We start from the raw sequence: 24,012 nt of genomic DNA, 5'->3' as shown, positions 1-24,012 counted from the left end.
GTGCGCCACCGCGCCCAGCTTTGGGACTCTGTTCTTATTGACTTTTTAAAAATTTTCATAACAGCATGAGCGGATGGCTGTGCTGATCCTATCTTTGCACTGTGTAAGAAGTTGCTTGATTAGATTAATGGCGTACAGGCCTTTGCAGGGGACTCTATAGCTAATTAAGACAAACTTTCCCGGATAAACATTTGGCTTCATTTACATAATGTGTAAATTATTTGCATGGAAGCGATGTGCTAATTGTTCCTTCGAACCCCGTGCTGATTAGATATGAGCCCAGCCAACCAGGAATGTCCACCAGAGCCTCATTAAAGCTTCACCTTGCCGGGCGTGGTGGCGCACGCTTGTAATCCCAGCATTTGGGAGACTGAGACGGGAGGATCATGGTTCGTGGACAGCCTCAGCTACTTAGTGAGGCCCTCTGCAACTCAGTGAGATGCTGTTTCAAAAATAAAGAATAAAAAAATAGGGCTGGGTTATAGAATAACTTTACCTGCTCAGCCTTGAAGTCTCAGCTAACACAGGGCTGCTTCTCTACCTGCAAGGCCACAAATGCACCTGCCCATTGCACATTCTCTGTGGCAGAAACTACACTTGATGACATCCTTCACTGCCCTCCAGAAAAGAGCTGTCCCCTCTGAACCTTGGGGAATGCTGATTCTTGGGTGGATCTAGGCAGATCCTGCGGGGAGCAGAAAGGCTTTGTAATAATTCCCTCTGTCACCAAAAATGTGAATCTTAAAGGCATCTTAACATTCTGCTTTTAAGGGTCAGAAACCTTAGAGGCCACATCCAGCCGGTTGCCTGTCTTTAGAAATAGAGTATTATTGGAACACAGACATGCTGGCACCTGTCCTTACTGCCTGTGGATATCTCTGTGCTACTACCCAGGTGAGAGCTGAGTGGTCTCAACAATGGTAGAGCCACTCACAAAGTCTAACATTTTACTATGTGGACCTTTACAAAAAGAGTTTGCTGACCCTTGATTTATATGCCCATAAAATGGGTCTTTGGAGAAATACATGTTGGTCTGTCCATTAGATAGGATATAGTGGGACGAGGCTTTTCACCTTAAAGAAGATCATGAGCTCCCTGAAAGGATGAGTAAGAGGTGGATGTGCGGTCGTTTTTCCAGCAAACAGCATTCAGGGACTTTCGTGATTTATTCCATGGGCCTGGCAGTGTACGAGGCACAGTTGTGAGGGAAACAGGTGCCAGTCCATTTCTCATGGTGTTTATGGGTGTGAAAGGCAGCTGACCCAGAGACAGATAACAGATAGAAAGTACACTTGAAGACTGTTAAGTATTACGAGAACTCAGGCCACCAAAAGAGATCTCCCCATGCTGCGTGCACATAGTCTCCCTCCTCTTCCTCCTCCCCCTCCTCCTCTTCCTCCTCTCTCCTCCTCTTCCTTCTCTTCCTCCCTCTTCTTCGTACTAAGGGCTTTAGCCCGGGAGCATTTTACCTCTGAACTACACCCCTAGCCTGATTTTATTTTGAAACAGGGTCTTGCTAAGTTGCTGAGGGCCTCACTAAGTTAGGGAGGCTGGTCTTGAACCTGCGATCTTCCTGTCTCAGTCTCCCAAGTACTGGAATTACAGGCCTTCACCACTCTGCCTGGATGACTGATTGGTTTTTGAAGACATGTTAAAAAGAGAAATTGTTGAAGAGTCTGAATTACCCCTTTGAAAAGAATTATTTATTTAATTATTTATTTATTCCTTTTCTTCCTTAAACCATGGCCAGCGTCATGCATGCTCTTTCTACTATGTTATCCAAGCTGCTTCTAAAGAAGGAAGGGCGCAGAAACCACTCATCAGGTTAATATTGATGCTAAGAATGTCTGGGAGTAAGATCTATTAGCCTTTTGAAGTTTGATCAACATCGGGCCAGATTTTAAGTGGCAATTTATAATTCCTGTCCAGCTAGGTTTCATTGTTCTAAGTAGCACGTCTCACTGGAGGACGGGTAGGTAGCTGGTTGTGCCTGACTTGGAAATAATTTGGACAATGAATGCATCTTTTTTTCTAAGAGGAAGAGAAATAAGTGGGCGCATATTTTTGGTTCCCTGTTCAGCTATTGGAAATTCTGCGTGTCGCTCCTCTTGACCTCTAATAGCTAGAGAAATTTCTGTGGAGAACCACAGATACAGGAGAATAGTTAATGATGTGGAATAGGTTCAGACTTTACTGATACATAAAATCATGTTACAAAATTCATTTTTAAAAAATGTGTTCATCTGCACACTCACCAATCCAGTAGAAAAACTTAAGAAGCTTTAGATTTTTAAAAGATGATTGCCAGTGGGTGATGAATTACAGTCTATCTCTCCTTCCTTCCTTCCTTCCTTCCTTCCTTCCTTCCTTCCTTTCTTCCTTCCTTCTTTATTTCCTTCTTCCTCCTTTCTCCTCCTCCCTGCCTTCCTCTCTCCCTCCCTCCCTCCTGCTTCTTTTCTGATACTGGTAATGGATTGAACCCAAGGGCATTCTGTCTCTGAGCTATACCCTCCGCCCTTTTTTATTTCTTGTTTTGAAATAGGGTCTTGCTAAGTTGCTGAGGGTCTAGTTAAGTTGCTTATGCTGACCTCAAACCTGTGGTCTCCCTGTCTCTCAGCCTCCCAAGGCATATAGACGTGTGCCACCAGGCCTGACTTGAGTTTTCGTTTTTCTCTGTGCTTAGCAGTGTTCCCTAAATTTCCTCTAAAGTACAGCATCTTTTATATTATCGGAAAAATATTTTATCCAGATTCAGTGGTATATACTTACAATACCAGCTACCTGGGAGGCTGAGATAAGAGATCACTTGAGCTCATGAGTTTGAGGTCAGTCTGGGCACTATGGCAAGTTCTCCATTCTCCATCTCTCTCTTTCTGTGCTGGGAGTTGAACTTAGAGGCATTCTACCTCCCAGCTATATCCCTAGCCCGCTTTGTTTTTTTTTTTTGTTTTGAAACAGGGTCTCACTAGGTTTCTGAGAGTCTTCCTACATAGCTGTGGCTGTCCTTGAGTCTGTGATTCTCCTGTCTCAGCCTCCCAAGTACTGGAATTACAGGTGTGTGCCACCATGCCTGGCTAGTCCCTCATCTCTTAAAAAAAATTTTTTTATAAGATTTTAGGGCTGGGCATAGTGGTGCACGCTTGTAATGCCCCCACTTGGGATGCGGAGACAGGAGGATCGTGCAGATTCAAAGCCAGCCTTGCTGGCTTAAGAGACCCTGTTTCCAAATAAAAAAATATAAAATAGGTCTGGGAGTATAGCCCGGAGGTAGAAGGGTTTCCAGAAACCCCAGTACCACGAAAAAAAAAAAAAAAAAAAAGATTTTAGGGAAAATAATGCATTTTATTTTAGGGTATGAGCAGATACTATATCATCTGGGCTTTTGCTCCCAATCGAGTGGGCATTCTTATTCTTTGAGCAATTGGAATGTACTATCCCAGAAGCTCTTGGGGAAATTTCCTGAGCTAGAACAGAGCTTTCTAAACACAGACACTGGAAATAGTCCTGCTCTCCGGCCCTCCGGGGCCGGCGCTGAGTGTCCTGTGAGCCGGTGAGTCAGAACTCATGACGCCTCTAGCAAGGCCGCCTGGTGTGAAGCAATGTTCCTGCCAGAAGATGCCCTGGCCTCCACCTAAGGAGACTCACTTACAGCTGGAGGGAGGTGGCGACCTTTGGAGCTGGCCATCTTTCCTGGTGCTGCTCAGAGAAAACTGCGGATAGACTCGGCCTGAGAATTCTGCATCTCGGGTTCCCTCCATTTAATTACGCCCTTCTGCAGGGAGAGAGAGAGAGCTGGGGTAAATTTAATGGAGATGGCATTTCAAAGATGAAGCTATCTAAGGGTATGAACGATTCTTCCCTGTCTTGGCCATTTTTTTACTCCTTCCCCATCTCCCAAACTCCTTGGCTGTGTCTGGGCCTCTCCCCTTTTCTCTACCTTGTGGGTCTCAGTGGAAGGCAGAACTTGCCTTCAGAACGGATGTTGGGTGTCCAGATGTTACCTTCCTTGGGCTCTCTTGCAGTGACGGGCGACTTTGGCTTAGCTGGTTGGATGGGCCTCACTGCAGATGGGAGGGGCTCTATCCAGGAAGCAGTTAACATTTGGGGCTGACACCCAGGTTGGAGACACTGGGAAGAGGGGTGCCTAGGGTTGGTCGTGATGGCGTTTTGTTAAGTCCTGATCTCCCTGGGCCCTCTCTAGGTTGTCGGGTGGGTCTTTGGCCTTCCTGGAGTACTACCTCTGGGTACCTGTGCAGGGACGAGGGGATGATAAAGTCTCCCTGCTGAGGCTGGGTGTGGGCCTATGCTGTCTTTCACCCTCTGGGTAAAGCCTCCCATTTTCTGGGCTCCTCGTAGCAGAGACAAGAGGCAGAAGGCCGATCTTTGGGCATGCACTTGTCTTTTTCTTCCTTTTCTGTTGTCTCTAGGGATTTGCCTGTGTTTAGCATCAATTGACTTACAACTGAAAACACAAGAAAACTCAGAAATCAGGAAGGGTCCACAGGGATTGAGGGTCGCCGAAGACTTTTAGGAACATATTTCCCTTTCACTTATGTGGCTGTGGATGGAAGAGAGATTTTTGTTCTTCTTGTAGTTTACAGGTAAAGTCTTGATTGTCACGAATGTTTTCATTGATACCGGCATATTTTGATTCCTGGCGACCCCACATAGGGCAGAAGAGGAAAGGGGGGGGTGAAGGAAGAGCAGCAGATTTGATATTGAGAGTCAGGGAAGACGAGAGAATGCTGTCCTTCAGGAAATTAGATTTCTTTCAATTCCTTTGCCATGGTCACATTTTTTTCCCCCTATTTTCCCCTGTGATAGCATACATCCATTTTAAAAAGGAGAGGATTTTTATTTCACGCAAAGAAATAATGGCTCCTATCAAGAAAATCCAATTACTTTTCACTGGTTTTGAATTCTTTGGCCTGCCCTTCTGTGTACTTGGAAATGAATCATGCACATCCTTAGATGCACCGTATGTAACCAAGGGTCAAGCGTATCCCCATCCAGTATCTAACTGGGCAGTAATAGTTGGACTAAAGAAAATTGAGATGCAGAGGAGATAATTGGGCTAAGGTGTAATTGCTGTCTAAAATGTTAACGTTCACGGTCTAGTCTAAGTCACGGTGAACAGCAGGATGGGTATGGCTTGTTTAATGCAGATTCCTGAGCCTCGCTCCAAAAGATGGCAATTCAGGAGCTCTGGAGAGGGGCGCCACCATCACAAGCAACGTGTGGTCCTCACTCCACTCCTAGCGATACAGTGGTCTACGCCATTGGGCCTTGTTCTTAGAATTAGAGAAGGGTTCCAGCAGCATCGCTTCGCTGGGGAGAGCAAGCCAAAGGACAATTAGGTTGATATTAGCGGCTGGACATGGACTCTGAAGTTGGGACTCTTCTCTTGTCCATCTTCTCCTTGACCTGATAGGTGACAATGATATGATTTAAGAGAAAAAGTACTGTCTTTCTGGGGAGGTTGGCATTTCTTCACAAAGCTCTTATAAATATGGGTGTTAGCTGGCAAGGTGGCTTACACCATGTAATCCCAGTTCTTGGTAGGCCGAGACAAGAGGATCGTAGGTTTGAGGACAGCCTCTGCAGCTTAGTGAGACTCTTAGCAATCTAGTGAGAACCTGTTTCAAAGCAAAATAAATAAATAAATAAATAAATAAAAAGGGGTTGGGGGTATAGCTTGAACACAGAACACCCCTGGGTGTTCAACCCACAATATCACAAACAAGTAAACAAAAAATGAGTAATTCTCAAAGTGCCCTTTCTCTAGTAAGTGTGCAAGGCCTTTTATTTATTTTTTTTAAGAAAATGTCTTTCATTTGCTGAGCTTTCAAAGCTAGGAAGGTTCCTCTCTCTCTCAATCTCTCTCTCTCTCTCTCTCTCTCTCTCTCTCTCTCTCTCTCTCTCTCTCTCTCTCTCCATGGGGCATCTGTGCTGAACATATACATTCAGGGTGAGCTAGGAAGAAGTAGACAGTTGGCTCTAGATCCTACTCTGAATTTCTTTTTAAATCACAGTTAATTTTCTGAGAATGAGTTCATGTTTACAAAATGGTTGCTTCTGCCTTTAAAGTAGAACAGCTGATCTTACTGGGCATCGAGGCTGGGTTGCTTGGAAGTAGAAATTATTTCACCTAGATACTTGGAATGAGGAGTATTTTTTTGGGTGATTTGCTTAATGGATGAAAAATCTTGAGCTAATAGTGAGTGCATCTCTTCTCCTGATGTACATTTAATTTTTACCAATTATGCAGACCTATTTGCATTTGCGTTGCTTATTCCTAAGCACGCAGGGTAAGGCCTGGATGGATTTTGGTGCCTGAAAAAAAACTTTACTCACGGAGAAGACGAAATTGAGTCAGCTCCTAACGCAGACAGCATTTGACCCTCTGATAACCACGTGCCCTGTGGTCATTAGAGTGATAAATGGAAATATCCATTATAGTTAGGAAGATTGTAAATAAGTTGATGGTCATGTTTCTTAAGCTCCAGATGCCTCTCTGCCTAAAGGTCAGTAACTAAGCTTAATAAATACTTCCGTTATCTTTTTTTGTGTGTATGGTTCTGAGGATTGAACCCAGGGGCATTCTGCCTCTGAGCTATACCCTCAGCCTTTTTTTTTTTATTCTTTATTTTCAAACATGGTTTTACTAAGTTGTTGAGAATCTTCCTAAGTATCTGAGGCTGGCTGCAAACCTGCAATCCTCCTCTCTCAGCCTCCCAAATTCTGGGATTACAAGCATGAGCCAACTGATGATGACTTCCGTTATATTCTCATGAAGTGTCCCTCGTCTCCAGTGCAATCTTTTCCTGCCCAGAGCTCTGTACGGTTCCTGAGTGAATCCTTAGCTTACCCAGAGACAACTCTGTGGCTGCTTTCCCAACTTCCATTTCCCATAGACGCCAGGCCATAGATTGAGCCCAGTTGGGGTTGTCAGATAAAATATAAGCTACCTATATTTTTTATATTTGAATTTGAAAAATACAATGAACTTTTTTATATTTGAATTTGAAAAACACAATGAATACTTTTAAGTATTAGTATGTCCCATGCACTATTTGGGGTATACTTACATCTAAACTTTTATTTGGCAGCCCTGTCATTTAAATTGGTACATCTGGCCTCTCTAACAAGGGTTTTGTTAGCAGTGGAGTCTTTCTCCTATGCATACTATTTACAGAGCTGCTATGAGACTTGTAAGAATCCTAGGATTACAGGGGCAAAAGACGAAGTGAAAGATACAGCTAGTTGTCCTCCGCTTTTGAAAAGAGGGACACTTCAATATTGAGAGGAAAATTGACCTGAGAAAATTAGCTTTCAGGACCATACCATAGAGCATCATAAGTAAAGCAGGTAATTTCTTTTTTTGTGTGAAAAAGCACCATTTTCTCTTGGGAAATTGCAAAAAAAAGGAATAAAAAAATAGAGGCCAAGACTCCAACTTAGCCAGGTGGATACATCTGCCTGATGTGTAATAATACCTGCTGCTCCCAGCTAGAACTCATTAGTCACTGACAAAACTAAGTGGATCACAAGAAAATTGCCCATCTGTAAGGAATTAGCTAATCATATTATCGTTACTTAAAAGAGGCCTCATTCGGGCCAAGGACATTTCACAAAAGACGGAAGAAATGGCCCTGAAACTCTGGGAAAATGTTCGACCTCACTTGTGGCAAAAGAGAGACAAATTAGGGGGACCATCATTCCCCCATAAATGAGTACGTTTATTTTTACATGAGTTCATAAACCTTGCTTCTAGGTGTGTGAACTGCCCAGTCTTCCTCAAAGTTAGGTAAACGCACCAAAGCCCTTCGATCCTGAGTTCAGCTGCAGGGAACCTCGTCCAAAACTGATCGTTTGCAGAGCTTAAAGATTCTGTATTGAGATTTATAAGAAAAAAAAACCCCAGCTTAAGTGTCCAGTGGTATGAGAATGTAAGTCATAATTTGGTCTGCTCTAAATTAATGAAAGAGTATTTAATTACGCAGGGGAAATGCTTATGTTGGGTTTAGTGGGAACAGAATGCAGCCTACCACTGTATAACACGCTATCTCAGCTATGTAAGATTGTGTAAGAAAGGGAGGGGGGAGTGTGTCAACCTCTATTATTATCATTATTACTGTTGTTATTATTATTTTTTTGTGGTACTGGGGATGGAACCCAGGGGCATTCTACCTCCGAGCTACACCCCCATCTCTACTTTTTATTCTTTATTTTGAAACAGGGTCTCACCGAGTTGCAAAGAGCCTCACTAAGTAGCTGAGGTTGTCCATGAACCGCAATCCTCCCGTCTCAGCCTCCCGAATGCTGGTGGGATGGTTACGTTTATTCTGAATCCTCTCGTGTGTTTCCCAAGGTTGTTTCTGCATGCATTTGTACTGTGGTATAAACAGGTCCTCGATAAGAGGCGGGGCCCATGGAGAGGGCCGGGTGGGGCAGCCGCCCAGCCCTGCCTTGGTCCCTTCAACCCGTTTGCGGGTTACATGGATGGGATACAGGCGAGTGTTCTCCTGTTGGTTTTCGGCTAGGTCTTTACACTTACCCCATATGTCAGCAGGTCAGAGGGTCCTGAGGGATCTGAGGACTTTGCCAGTTGCAAAGCCTGGGAAGACTCAGAGAATTGAGGGCGTTTCCTGGAGGAAGACCTTCCGTCTTTCTACTGCCTCTGGCCAAATAGACTGAATATTCTGCCACACTGAAGTGGACCCTCTCAAAGCTAGACAGGTGGGATGTAACTCACGTGCCCATTAGGTTAATTTTATTTTTATTTCTGGTTACTGGAGATTGAACCCGGGGGCATTTTTCCTCTGAGCTATACCCCCAGACCTATTTCATTTTTTTTTTTTTTTAATTTTGAAACAGGCTCTCACTAGGTTTCTGAACGTCTTGCTAAGGTGCTGAGGCTGGCCTAGAACCTGCGATCTTCCTGTCTCAGTTCCCCAAATACTGGGATTACAGGCATGCGCCACTGTGCCTGGCTGCCCAGTGGGTTTTAAGGACATTTTAAAGGCACAATTGTTGAAGAGTCAGAATCTCCCCTTTGAGCCGGGTGTGGTGGCGCACGCTTGTAATCCCCACGCTTGGGAGGCTGAGACAGGAGGATCACACAGGTTCGAAGCCAGACTCAGCTACTTAGTGAGGCTCTCAGCAACTTAGTGAGACCCTGTTTCCAAATAAAGTATAAAATAGGTCTAGGAGTATAGCCCAGAGGTAGAAAAGTCCCTGGGTTCCATCCCCAGTACCACCAAAAAAAAAAAAAAAAATTGCCTCTTTGAAAATAATTCCCTTAGCCGGGTGTGATGGCGCACGCTTGTAATCCCCGCGCTTGGGAGGCTGAGACAGGAGGTTCGCACAGGTTCGAAGCCAGCCTCAGCTACTTAGTGAGGCTTCCAGTAACTTAATGACACCCTGTTTCCAAATAAAATATAAAATAGGTCTGGGAGTATAGCCTGGAGGTAGAAAGCTCCTGGGTTCCACCCTCAGTACCACCAAAAATTAAAAAAAAAAAAAAGAATTCCCTTTCTTCCTTAAACTAACAGGACTTGAACCCCCAGAAGATCAAAAGCTGAGGGTTTTATTCTTTGTTCTCTTCAGTTCAGCCGAAGCCTCCCCTTTTCTACAGAGTTGAAACTGGAATTAGTTGGTGAAGTTAGGGGTAAATTTAGAGCGTTAAAGAGTGTTGGGGTGAATTAAGAGAACTTTCTCTTGTTTATTTGTAAGTGCATCGTCTTAGTCTTGCCTTTGCATTCGTAAAATGCGCCGGGATACACTCCTACCGTGACTCAGTCTTAGGAAGCCCACAACCAGGCATATGGAAGAATTAGAAATCTCTGTGCAAAGATTCCCCGTCTGCAGGAAGAGCCCTTCCCTATGGGATAAGCTCTGTTTTCTCGGACAGATTCAGCCCCCTTTGCATGTTTATATGATTCAAGCAGCTCGAAAACATGGAACTAACGCAGAATGTGAAGAGGAGAGCCCTTTTTAAAGGTGGGCGCCCCTTCTCTGTGGGAGGGAGCAGAAAGTGTACGCCCCCGTGTGTCAAGAGACGGGCACTGCATCTTTTAGCCCCTGGAAAAGCAACTGTGACTAAACTTGAATCAAAAAAGAAAAAGAAATGTTTTTGCAAATAATATGCTCCAATAAACAGAATTGCTCTAGGGCCATTAAATATTGGAGCCACAAAGACTAATAATTTGGAAGACATTTCTATAGTTTTAAATGAAACAATAGAATGCAAAACGGGAACATGAATTGTGCTATGAGCAAGGCCTGGCGCCATGTGTTTCCGTGTATCTTAATTCTCAAAACAACCTAAGTAGATATGACTCATTAATCCCATTCTTCAACAAGGAAATGGAGGCGCAGCACCAGCGTTTGGCTGAATGAAGCCTTCTGGCTAATAAAGGACGAAGCCGTGATCCCCGACGGACAGTGTGGTCCTTCATCGATTCCCCCTACCACAACTCTAGAAACACCATGACTCCGTTCCCCACCGTAGAAACACAAAACGTCCACGTGCACAGACTGGACAGGGGTAGGGACAGATGGAAGCGATTGTGCTAGGGACACGGGGCACCCTTTTGGAAAATCTAGTTATGTTTTTGCAGCTCTTTAATAAGGAAACAAGATGAGACTGTTGGGTAGGTTTAGAAACAGCCAGGGGGGCCCGAGTTCTGGATGTCTCTCTGCTGAGGGATCCTTCTATCAGGATGAGGAGAACAGGGGTATCTGTCTCAAAATAAAAATTACACTAGGACTAAGGGTGTAACTCAGTGATAGAATGTACCCCTCTATTTTAAGTTTCCACGTGGCTTCTGAGAACGTCTCTGTGGGCCTTGGTTTCTCTAGGTGCCGAGATCGATGCTAACCACTAGTGAGTAATTACTTCATGTTCAAATGCGACATGAATTATGAGAAGTCGTTCACATCCCATATATGATTAAAGACCCAGAGGCACTCCTAACAAGCATCGCCACAACTCATGTTGATAACTGGATTCCTTCTTCCCAGTTATGGGAAGAAAGAAGGAGGGCATACATATTAAATGGACTCTCTTATTTTTTTACCTTCAATTGGCCTTTTAATGTTGGTGGTGGGCATACACTATGTAGTGAAGGTGCATTGCTGGCTACTCTGCGTGTCCTGGGTTTAGAAAGAAAGCATTTCCCCCAGGGGTCTGGAAGTTGTCTGTACTTAGCAGACATTAGTACGAGTAGGGTTTGCCTACTTGTGCTAAGCCAAGCAAATCTTCTCAGCGATAGCCTGGGGATATTGTTGGCGCTCTCTCCTGGCTGGTGATCTGTTAATTAGCATTGCCGAATTCAGTGGAGGCCTGAGATTCTGTCACTGGGTCTGTTGGACTTAGCCAATTACATCTTCCTAGGGACAGCAGATATTCTGTGTCCTCCTGTGGCTGGGCCGTGTTAATGTGTCGGGACATTTACCTCCCAAAGATGTTCTCACTCTGGAGTCCTTGAGTCCATAAGGACTCAAAAGCTCCTTCAAAACCACCTGGGTACTCTTTTGCTGAAGAGTGGATTGTGGCTCGGTTGTGCTTTCAAAAGTGGTTGCTAGCCGGGCGAGGTGGTACATGCCTGCAATCCCAGTACTTGGGAGGCTGAGGCAGCAAGATCATAGGTTCAAGGCCAGCCTCGGCAATGTGGCAAGGCCCTCAACAACTCAGAGAGACTCTGTCTCAAAATAAAAATTAAAATAGGTAGGGCTAAGGGTGTAACTCAGTGATAGAATGTACCCCGCCTCTTGAAAAAGAAAAAGCAGTTGTGGACCCAAGATGGCTTAGCATCATGGAGCTACTGAGGAGGGGACTTGGGCTGCCGGGTGACAGAGTGATGCTTCTCAGGCTAACGCCCCTCCTTTCTACCTTTCTGAAAGAATTATTACTGAATGTGATATCGATCAATATCCTCTGAGTAGAGCTGCTTTCCAATTAGGAATAGTTGGTTGAATGGTTAAGAAACATTTCCGTGCAGTGTTTTTAGGTTTGTGTAGTGGGGGGAGCAAGTCTAGACACGGGACTCCCTCGGGGTGTACCCCCAGCCACCTCACCATAGCGACTCCTACCTATGCTTTTTGGTGGAAAAAAAAAAAGCAGCAAACCCTCCCAGTGATGGTCCCCACCCCACCACTGTCAACCACGGATCCCTGGCCCCTGGAGACCGAGGGCCTGGGCTGGCCCCAGAGCCCTCCAGGGACTGGCTGTGTGAGCTGGGACAAGTGGCTCTAACTCTGTCCTTTAATTTCAGTTTCCTTCTTTGGGAAAGGGACTGATCTCTGTCTCCTGGGGCTTTGGTAAGAATCGAGGATGCATTGCCAACAAGTTCCCAGTATCGCCTCTCAGGAAGTCTGCTGACATTAGCTCCATTTCTGAACTTGATATTGGCCATAGGTTCCCAAATCCCTTTCCTGTTCCCCAGTGCCAAACCTTCCTTCAAAAGCACCCAGGCCAAGCTGAGCACAGTAGCACCTACGTGCATGTCATCCCAGTTCTTGGGAGGCTAAGACAGGAGGATCGCAGGTTCAAGGCCAGCCTCAGCAACTTAGCGAGGCCCTCAGCAACTTACTCCCTCTGGTGCGTCCCACGCTGAACCACACTTGCCAGCTTACCAGTCACTTATTGCTCATGCTTGGTGTCACCTGCCGCCACGGGCAGCGTTAACCGGCCTCTCCGAGGGAGGCTGGCAGGTGTGTCCCATCAATCATAGCATTCCCCGCAGGATTTATTTGAACCCTTCCTTCTTGCAGATTCATGTGTGCGTGGCTGTTATCCAGTGGTGGCTTACTTACCTTTCACAAGTGCGTCAGCATTCCCGGCCTCCCGCTTGCTGCCGGGGAAGGCACGGACGTCAGTGTTCACGCGCGGGGACCCGAGGCCGGTGTGCGTCTCTGTCTCAGTTAATAGCTCTTCGTGCCCCTGGGCTTCCATGGCTCTCCACGCATGGATGCTGGAGAGCGCAGCGGACGCTAATAGTTCCCCCGGGAGGGCTGGGGGCGGCTCCGTGGTAGATTGCTGGCCTGGCATGCAGGAGGCCCGGGTTCCATTGTCTTAAAGCAAAACATCGCGCTCATAGTGGAGAGCCCTTAAATTCATGTATCTGTCAGCATTCTTGCTGCTGTAATCTATCAACCTATTCACATAATATGGAGGAAAGAAGGCTCTTTTTCCTAGGGTTTCGGGCTCAGTCCAGGCGAGGCAGGGGACCGTGGGTTTCAGAACATGGAGATGGGAGAGCACATGAGTTGTGTTCACATCTCGAAGGCAGAAGCAATGGAGAAAGCAGGGGGAGGAGGGGCCATAAGTAATCCCAAGGCCGTGCCTCCACGACCACCTCCTCCACCACGCCCTGATGGCCTCCAGGGTACCAGCCAGGTACTGCTGGGATACAGCCCTAATGGTTCAATTACATCAGCCCCAAACACCAATTTACGAACTCTGCTAGGGCCATTCTGTATGTAGCCACAGCAGGAGGCCCCGGTCACCTTCTGTGACATCCGACACCGGGCTCTGTTGTCCTCCTATAGCAGAGACCCTGCTTCCTGATTGTGCCAAGACCCAGCCGGGCTGGGAACCTTCCCCACCTCCATCCCACGCTGTGATCCAGGGCCTGGCTGCTACACCTTGTCCCGTGTTTGGGAGCAGTAACCCAGGGACCCCAGGTACTTAGGCCTCTCTGGCCCTAAGAAGCAACACTATTCAAATATAAGTCAAAGAGGCAGTTTATTTTATTCTGCTTTTGATACTGGAGATGGGACCTGGAGGCTTTCTACCTCTGAGCTAGACCTCAGCCCTATTTTATTTTTTTAATTTTGAAACAGGATCTCACTAAGTTGCTGAGAATTTTACTAAGCTGCCAAGGCTGGCCTCAAACTTGTTATCCTCCTGTCTCAGCCTCCCAAATACTGGGATTGCAGACAGGAGGGAGCTTTTATTTATTTATTTATTTATTTATTTATTTATATATATATTTTTTTGGTGGTACTGGGGTTCCTGGAAGCCCTCCTTCCTCCGGGCTATACTCCCAGACCTATTTTATATTTTTGAAACAGGGTCTCTTACGCCAGCACGGCTGGCTTCGAACCTGCGCGATCCTCCTGTCTCCGCCTCCCAAGCGCGGGGATTACAAGCGTGTGCCACCACGCCCGGCCAGGAGGGAGCTTTTAAAAGGAGGGCTAGCTCGTGAAGCCAGGGCTAGGGCCATAGTGGCCCATGCATGTCCCACGGGACCTGGGTTGCAGTTCGTCTGTCTGTCCGTCCACCTCTCTGTCCCTGGTTCGTGGCTTCCCATCCCCACTTGTTGACCTGAGTCTGCTTCCTTCTATCCATCTGTAGAGCTGCCCCGCGGCTCTGTTCTGGTGGAGCTACCCTCACACCACGTGACTTTGCAGATTCCGTGGCCACACTGGAGTCCCTGTATCTCTCTGGGGAGGGAATCTGATTGGCTGAGGTGACCAGAAAGAGAGCCACAGATTGTGTAGTTCCCTGGGACGGAGGGGGCGCGACACTGACGACAACAGCCAGTCTGTCCAGCACCTGGTGCGTTTCAAGCACTGTCCTGCAGTCCCTCCTTGAGTCCTCCTAAAACCCCAGTGAAATACGCACTGTTGTTCCATTTTTACAAATCAGAAAACTCCAGCACAGAGAGATTAAGCAACTTGTTTAGCACCATGCAGCTGTGAGTGGCCAAATCAGGAAGCAAACTGGGCGAGCCCGTTGCTGATCAGTCTGTGCCCCTCCTCACTGCTCAGCATCCTTTGTCTCACGCAGACCTCGCAAGGGTACAACGTCTTCATCTTTCTGCCTTGTTTAGTATCTGCACGACGGGCACCGGATGCCTATTCAAAGGATGTTTGCCGAGCGACTGAAGGTGCATGAGGATAAAGGGGCAGTCAGGAGGACTCTGGGTCTGTGGCAGTTTGGGGGTAAAGTGTCGTCTATCTGGAAAGCTCCCTCTTGCCCCGGTGTCCACACGCCCATTTTCAAAGCCTTTTCCCCCCCTCTCTCTCATTTTGTGCAGACAAGAGTGAGAACGGCGAGCCATACCAGCGGAAGAAGGCAGTGGCCGCGGGCCATCCCGAGAGCCCGGCCGCCTTGCTGCCCACCCGGGGGAACGCGGCGCAGCCCAGTAGCGGCAGCTGGAGGAGGATCGTGCTGCTCATCCTGGCCATCACCATACACAACGTCCCAGGTGAGCGCGCCGGCCGCCTGCGCGGAGGCAAAGCCACAGCTCAGCCCAGCGTCCGGCGGCCACCCCAGGGCCAGCTGTGGCGTGGGTCCTGTGGGAGGGGCGTGGAGGTGGGCTGCAAGCCACTCTTGTTGCTCTGTGTGGCTCATGGCTTGCTTGACCATTGCCCGTTAGGACTCCTCATTCCTGTTTACTTTAAACCACAGCTACTTATACTCACAAGTTCCTCTTTCTTTACCTATTTGGTATCAAGTCATGTGCAATAGAATTTTGTTTTTCGTTGTTTGTTTGTTTTTTGGTGGTACTGGGGGTGGAACCCAGGGGCTTTCTACCTCCGGGCTATACTCCCAGACCTATTATATACTTTATTTGAAAACAGGGTCTCACTACATTGCTGAGAGCCTCACTAAGTAGCTGAGGCTGGCTTCGAACCTGTGTGATCCTCCTGTCTCGGCCTCCCAAGCGCGGGATTACAAGCGTGCGCCACCACGCCCGGCTTGCAGTAGAATTTTGTAATGGTTGCGTGATTACTGCGGCGAAGGATGCCTTTTTTCATGATGTGCTTTTATCGGCGCATTATAGTCTTGTATCATAATGTAAATCATACTGACAGTGACACACATGCACACAGCATTTGGCTGGCCCAAGGCCTCCCCACTTCCCCCCTCCCAGTACAGAGCGCTAAGATGGCCTTTGGTACATTCACACACATACACATAGTCGATGGTAATGTTTCCATGAATGGACCTCAGTCTTCCCTCTCCCCGTCTTTTAGACCGTCTCTTGGGCTCCACTGAGGTTTCTCCTCCATTATCTGGGGCCCCTCTGGGATCACAATTACTCCCTCACTTCTACATAGTGGAGAAAACATAGGACCCTTCACTTTCTGTGACTGGCTGATCTCACTTAACACGATGTTCTCCAGGTCCTTCCATTTTCTTGCAAATGACATAATGTTGTTCTTCTTTATTGCTGAGTACAATTCCATTGTGTCTATTTCCCATAATTTTGTAATCCGTTCATCTGTTGATGGGCATCTGGGTTGGTTCTATCATTAAAGGATACCTTTTATAAATGTAGGATATCTTTGATTCTCTCCATTGCTTTTTGAGATGATCAAATTCCGTATAGCTTGATACTGATGCTTAACTTATCTGCTTTCTGTATGGGAAGCATCTTTCTGAACATGTCTTTATTGATTTTCTTCCTCTTTAGCGTTATGGAGTAATGTATGTTATATGTATGAATTTAACAGGGCAAAAAAGACTTTTTGATGTTTTATTTCAAAAATAGTATATGCTTCTTTTAAAGCTGTTAAGGACATATTGGTAAGTATAAAAATAATAAAGATATAAAAATAAGTAAATAGAGGAACCTGAGCTCCTTAGGCTGCATTTTGGAACTCTAGCTCTGCTACTTCTCTTAACAAATTGCTTGACCTCAGCTGGATGTGGTGGTACATGCTTGTAATCCCAGTACTTAGGAGGCTGAGACAAGCAGGTCACAGGTTCAAGACCAGCCTCAGCAACTTAGCAAGTCTCTCAGCAACCTAGTGAGATCCTGTTCGAAAACAAAAATAAATAGATAAATAAAAAGGGCTGGGAGTGTAGCTTGGAGGTAGAATGCCTCTGGGTTCAATTCCTAGTGGCAAAGAAGAAAAAAAAATTTCTTGACCTTCCTTAAACTTGGTTATCTCTTCAGTGAAACGGGGTTAGTTCTACATCTGGCTTATTTTGAGAATTAAATGAGATGCTAAATAGACATACAGGTTTTGGTACAATGCTCGGACTGTGTGAATATTGAAAGGTGGGAGCCATTGTTAACGCTGGTAACATTCCTGCCTGCCTTCCCAGCTGTGCCTTCCTTGGTCTTCTTTAGTTCTTAAACATTCAGATCCATCTTTGGTTGTTTGGAAACTTGAGTTCGCTTGATCGCCTTCTCTGGGGAGCGGCCCCCAGGTGACTTCCTTTCTGAGTCTTTGCAGAGTTCATAGTGCCATTCTGTCATCCTATCATAGAAAGAAGACAGCTGGGAAGAGCTTTTCAGAGTCAGAACATTCTTCTTCTAAGGCTCAGAGAGACATAACTTCATTGTCTTCTGGTAGTAGTGTCATAGAGGCAAAGGGCATGGCGAAGTGAGCTTATTCTTCTGTGAAATTTGATTATTTTGCTGACACAAGCACATGCTTTTGTCATCCATAAAGATTGTAAAGAACAGAAATACTAATGTATGTTAGTATATATAGTATATATATCTGTATATATATGTATGTTAGTATATATATATATATATATATATATATATATATGTATGTATGTATGTCTTAGTTAGCATTCTTATTGCTATAACCCAAAGACTTGACCAGGTAACTTAGAGGAAGGAGGATTTATTTGCTCAAGGTTTCTTTAAGGGTTTTGGGGTCAGTCCATGTGAGGCCGGGGACCGTGGATCTCAGGGGGCATGGTGGTGATGGGTAGTGAGAGATGGAGAGTGTTGCTCCCACATCATGGAGGACAGAAGTAAGAGAGAGCGAGAGGAGGAGGAACCATATGTAATACCCAAGGCTGCATCCCCAGGAATCCATCTCCTCCAGCCACATCCTAGCTGCCTAGGTTTCCACTCAGATCAATTCACTGCCAAAGATTTAAATACTGCTGAGATTATAAGCAAGCCCGCTTCCAACATTGCTGTCTTGCTTCCATGAGGGATGGGGGGGACAGGCTAAATCTAAACCATCTCTCTCTCTCTCTCTCTCTCTCTCTCTCTCTCTCTCTCTCTCTCTCTCTCTCTCTCTCCATATATTACATACTTATTTTAGATATATTAGAGATAGATACATATGTATATATGTATGCATGTATGCATATATATATATATAAACAGCATATGTTAAATCTACCTAAAATACCGTGTGTCCAACCTTGTACACTCAGCTATTTCTGTAGATGAGAGGCAGGCTCCTCTGTTTTCCATTCCTCGTCTTAGTAATCTCTGTCATGTGGTCATATGCAGACTGGTTTTCGTCAACATCTATTTCTCTCTCTGTGTGTCCTTCTGGGCCCCTGCCCTTTGCATCATGCGCAGACCTTTTTGGTTGTTTTGTGGAGTTTCTCATTCCTTGTACCTGGATGTGAAATGAAACCTCAGGTAGTGTTTCAGTCCTCACTCTCACCTCTGTGATCCCACACCCAGCGCACAAAACTTAGAGGAAGAAAAGTTTACTTGCTTATGGGTCTGGAGATTCCAGCTGATATACATTCCATTTATACCAGATGTGCCTTCTCTTGGCTCCTTAGTGTTTCTGAGTCTGATTTCAACCTTTATTTCTTTTATGAAAAATGTGGAGGTGCCTTTGGGAACTAAGTGGTGTTGTTTACAGGTTCAGCACCCTGGAGAGCAGCTGGCCAGCCAGCAAGATGGAGAGGTTGCAAGGGAAATTTCTTTCCCAGTCTTGCCTTGAATCATATTTTAATCTTGTGTTTGAGGTACTTGGGTTTTATTGGTGAAGAGATAAAACTCCCTGGCCACTTGACACTCAGATTATAGCAGAGTGAGATAGTCAATGAAAATAATAATGGTGAGTGGATTATATATTACATCGGAAGGTGGCTGGTTCATCAGGACAGAAGAGACAGTAGAGTGTTAGCTACGATTTTGGATAAAATGGGCAGATGGATCTGGACAAGGCATTCTTGCATTTGAGTGAAGAGGGCACAGCCCATGCAGAGGTCCTAGGGTGGGAGTATGCCTGGGGCATGGCTTGGAGTCCAGTGTGGCTTCAGGAGAGAGGGGGGAGGGAGAGAGAAAAAAAAAGAAGAAGGAGGAAGAGAAGAAGGAAGAGAAGGAGGAGGAGGAGGAGGGAGAGGAAGAGAGTGAAGAGAGAGGGAGGGAAGAGAGAGAAGAGAGGAGAGAGGAGAGAGAGAGTGCATGAGACTGAAGTGGGGGTAGAGGGAGGAGTCACGCCTGTACCTGGAACCCAGGCCTTGTGAGGACTTTCCATCTGCTCTGTGGCTGATTAGCCACTGCAGGGTTTTGAATGGAGTGACATATGACCTGACTTGGGCTTTAAAGGTATTGAATCAGGCAAGATATAAGAGGGCTGAAGCTGGAGACCTGGGCTGAGACCCCTTTAGAATCCAGATCAGAGACAGCAATGGTGGCTCACACCAGGCAGAAGTGCTGTGGGAGTTGAGAGGGGTCCCTTTTGGGGTCTTGACTGAAGCTGGTACCAGTGGAATTTGCTGATGGATTGGATGTGGAGTGAGAGGAAGATGGTCCTGTAGAGATCCAGGTGTCTCAGAGCTGACCTGCTGCAAGGATGGAGTTGCCATAACCAAGATGGGGAGTGCTATTTAGCTTTGGATTGAGAGGTTTGGTTACAAGTAGACAGTAGAGTGGAGATTCTAGACTAGACAGCTAGATATACATGTTTGGAGTTGGGGAGTGAAGTCTGGCTAGAGCTATAAATCTGTGAATCATCGGCACATGATGATCTTATTTAAAGCCTTGGCACTAGATGACATCACCCGGGTCTGTACCCAAGCACACATATCTCTATAGACCCCTCTGGGACCCATTTCTTGAGTCTCTGGTGTCTCCTTCCAGCTCGCTCACAGTTCCCGACGGCAGCACCCGGATTTTGACAACAACGGTTTTAAGAGCCTGTCTGCAGCCGGCTTGTCTTTGAAAAGGTCTCTTTGCTAATGCAACACTTCACAGTTTATTAAAAATTTAACTAGAGCTTTGACATTCCCCAAAACTCTGAGTTTTCAGAGAGACTTTTCAAGATGACTAAGTGGATAATTGATTTTTTTGAAAATTTTTTGTCTTTTGTCTTTGCTGGTTCAATTTTATATGTCCTGGGGATGGCATTTTGTTAAAAATTTATTTCCTTTGTGCTTTGGAAGAAAAAAGGAAGACTTCTTAATGAGTGTTCTGGCTCCTGGAGGTTTCTGGGGTGTGTGGGTGCTTCTGCGGGCATTTGCACACATGTAGGGCACTGGGTTGGCATGTAACACATATGTGCAAAGATTTTGAGTTCTTAAACCTTTGTGGCTTGAAGTCTTCATTAAGATTCCAATATGGACCCTCAAACAAGAGAATGTTGAATATGTCTTAGTTCTTTAGGGCTGCTCTAATAAAATAAGCACAGGCTTGGTGACATAGAGACCAGAGGGATTTATTTCTCATAGTCCTGGGAGCTGGGAGTCCAAGACCAGGGTGCATGGCCAGGGTCTGGTGAAGCTATTCATTGAGGCTGAGGATGGCCACCTTCTCCCATGTTTTTATGTGGTGGAAGGGGTAAGAGTTCTCTGAAATCTCTTTTTCTTTTTCTCTTTTGGTATTTGGGATAGAACCCAGGGGCCTTCTGCCTCTGAGCTATATCCCCAGCCTTTTATATTTTATTTTGAAACAGGATCTCATTAAGTTACGGAGCCTAGCCTTGAACCTAAAATCCTCCCATCTCAGTCTCCAAAATGCTGCCCAGCTGGAGTCTCTTTTTTATCAAGGTGCTGATCCCATTTATGACCTGCCTCCCCAGCTCCACCTCTGAACACTATCACCATGGGGCTTAGATTTAAGCTTCATTAGGTTTCACGTATAATCAGAGCATAGCAACACACAACATCCTATGGGATGTTCTGTAGGTTTTACCCTTATGAAGACTGTCCCCAGCCCGAGAGCCCCCACTTTAGAGCCAAGTACTATGCAGTTGTCCATGCAGCCTAAATGATTTAGGAAGGCATGGTGAACACACGCTACCTGGTGCAGCTCCCCACTGGCTTGAGCTATGGAAGGCAGATTCCTCCCAGAGGCAGCCCATGAAGATGCGGCTTCTCCCTCCTCCCAAGCTTCTCCCTGGCCCATGCCCCTGTGTGTCAGAGAAGATGGCTCTGGCCCTTGCTGGAGTCAGCTGTAAAAGAATAGCCAAAGGAAAGACCATGTTTCTCCAAAGGCAACCCGGATGGCAGCCTTTGAGCACAGTGCCTCTGGACGTGTCTGTTGCAACATCACACAAATTCCAGGGCTCTAAGCCTTCTAGAGATTCCCAGGCCTTAGAAAACGAGCTTCTTAACTTCCTTTCTGTGTTAGGAGTGGAATTCAAAGTCAACAAGCAACTGAGTTCCTACCAATCTCTTCGCAGGTGTAATGGATGGTCTCCACAGTAAACCGTCTGGTGATTTATATGTGAGAAACTTCAATCTGAGACTCAAGAAATTTCAGGAGATTTCTCATTCAAACACGACTCCAATCGAAAAGAGAAAGGGCTGTGTTGAATGATCACTGCGTCTCTTTCTAGCCCCAGCTAGAACTCTGTAAGGAATATCAGAAATAATACATTATAAATTTCTTTTTTTTTTTAGTGCTGAGTATTGAATCCAGGTCCTTCTAAATGCTAAGCGCATGCTCTACCACTGAGCTATACCCCTAGCCCCTGAACTCCATGTATTTAACAAAGTGAATTCTTCCCCCTTGTGACTTCTCACTCTCTGTACCCTATAGCTTCTCATCTTACGATAAATGCCACTGATTATTTGCAATCATGTAAACGTGCCTCCTCCCCTCCCCCCAGTTAGCTGGAGCTTCTTGCAAGGTCAGAACCATCTTCTTTTGCATCCAAGGTCACATAACATGGAATATCTGCCGTGTTAAACATATTATACACTTGAGCAGCTGGAGTGACAGGTGTACTTGATACCTTAACCCTCCATTCAAAGAGAGGAGAGTCGGTGACCAGCTCCCTCTCTGCATCGGCCACCAGGAAGGCTAAAGGAGGGTGTTTGACTCACGTGGATCTTGGCGCCACATGGCAGATGTTTGCCCCCTTCCTGTTTGAGTTCATTTATGAAGATCCACAGAGGCAGCTGATGAGTGGACGCTTTTAATTTTCCTCTCTTTCGAGTCAAGAGCCAAGTTCATTTTGCTCCTTTTGTTAGTTGCGGCTTTGACATAAAGAGACCCGGGGGCCACTGTTTGTGTCTCTGGAGCAGCACAGTGGTTGGTTTTAATTACTTGGCTTGCCGTTGTTGATGACTTCTAATAATGGCTTCAGAAGGCATGCTCGAGGTTTTATTCAGAAGCGATCTGTGTTTCTAAAAATGCACATTTAGACACCAAAATATTAACAGTGGTTGGTTATTCCTGAGTGATGGGAGTATAGTTTTCATTTTCTTCATGATTTTGGGGGGGAGGGGGCCTGAGATTTATGCCTAAACATTTCTATAGTAAATGCTTACTACTTGTCATCAACTCCCTTTAGAAGGAGGAACTCCAACACCTGACCACCTCAGCATCTCTACTCCTCAACAAACCCACCAAAGTAGAGAAGTAAGTTATTCCTTTATGCCAGAGACAGTCTTATTTGGGTTATTCTAGTACCTAGGAAGGTTGGAAACTGAAAAGAGGTCTGTATTAGTTTGCTCTGGCTGCTATAACAAGTTATCACAAACTTCAGTGGCTTCAAACAATCCTATTCAGTCTCCTACAGTCCTTGTGGCCAGAAATCTTTGCAGGACTATGGTTTTTTTTTGTTTTTGTTTTTGAGGCTCCAGGGGGGAGTCCTTCCTTCTTTGCCCTGTCCAACATCTGGGGACTCCTGTATTCCTTGGTTTCTGGCCACATCATTCTAACCTGTGTCTCCATGGTCACATTGCTTCTCTTCTATGTCAAATCCTCTACTATCTCCTGCTTATGAGATTCTCATGATTAGATTTGAGGGAGTACCCAGTTATCCCAGGATAACCACATCCAAAGAGTCCCTTTTAAGCTAGGCATGGTGGCACACACTTGTAATTTCAGCATTCAGGAGCCTGAGACCAGAGGATCATGGTTCCTGGACAACCTCAGCTACTTAGTGAAGCCCTCTGCAACTTAGTGAGACCTTGTTTCAAAATAAAGAATAAAAAGTAGAGCTGAGGGTGTAGTTCGGAGGTCAAATGCCCTTGGGTTTCATCTCCAGAACCACACACACACACACACACAAGTCTCTTTTATAACATGAAAGTGACATGTACCGGTTCAGGTATTAGAATCTGAATATATTTGGAGCCATCCTTCAGCTGACTGTGGAAACCAAAGGAATCTTTCCAATGCAGGCCAGAGACACTTAGCTTGAGTGATGATTCGGCAGTGTGGCATTCCTTTGTAAATCTAACCTGATTTTTTCTATAGAGTCTTCTATTGTACAGAAGTATAAAACGAACCTCCCCCCAATACACCAAGCCGTAAAGAAACTCCATACCCATTAGCAGTCCCTCCCCATGTCCCCTTCCCCCAGCTCCCGATGCTACTGTGCTTTCTGTCTCCATGGGTTTCTCTATTCTCTACTTTCATAACCATTCTTATAATATGTGGGCTTTGGTGTCTGGCTTCTTTCACTTAGCACAATGTTTCCAAGGTTCATTAATATCACAGTGCTTTTTAGCATATTTTTTTTAAGGCCAGATAACAGTCCATTCTATGGAGAGACAACATTTGGTTTATGCATTCATGGCTCGGTGGACATTAGGTTATTTCTTCCTTCTGGCTATTGTGCATAGCATTGCTGTTCATGTATAAGTATTTGTATAACACTGTTCTCTTGTGTATATTTCTTAGAGAGGAATTACCAGGTCACGTGGAAACCCTTTACTCTTTGAAGCCAGTTCTTCATTTCTTAAGTTCCTTCTCTCTATTCTGCACCCACCAGCCTAATACGTCTCTGTTTACCATAAAGCCTTTAGCGACTGAGGACTAACCTCCATCCCACCCACCAAGGCATTGGCTTTGGGGTCCTGCTTTCTATGGAAATGCCAAT

The 24,012-nt window shown here is 45.7% G+C and overlaps 1 protein-coding gene across 4 annotated transcripts in view; it reads left to right on the top strand.

Annotated features, from left to right (window-relative positions):
- SLC39A11 (solute carrier family 39 member 11) overlaps window positions 1-24,012 on the top strand; it is a gene marked incomplete at both ends in the record, with an annotated part of 391,992 nt that overhangs the window by 199,047 nt on the left and 168,933 nt on the right. For 3 of the 4 annotated variants that reach the window (XM_080712336.1, XM_080712334.1, XM_080712333.1), the window contains one exon: window positions 15,048-15,218. The exons of the other annotated variant lie outside the window; for it this stretch is intronic. In XM_080712336.1, coding sequence (XP_080568462.1) covers window positions 15,048-15,218 — 171 coding nt within the window. The remainder of the gene's footprint in view (window positions 1-15,047; window positions 15,219-24,012) is intronic. 4 annotated transcript variants of the gene reach the window in all.

Source organism: Muscardinus avellanarius (genome assembly GCF_963383645.1).
Source record: "Muscardinus avellanarius genome assembly, chromosome: 16".
In the NCBI taxonomy this organism is placed as follows: domain Eukaryota; kingdom Metazoa; phylum Chordata; class Mammalia; order Rodentia; family Gliridae; genus Muscardinus; species Muscardinus avellanarius.
The sequence above is the reverse complement of the archived record's forward strand: the minus strand, read 5'-3'. Positions and strand labels throughout refer to the sequence as shown.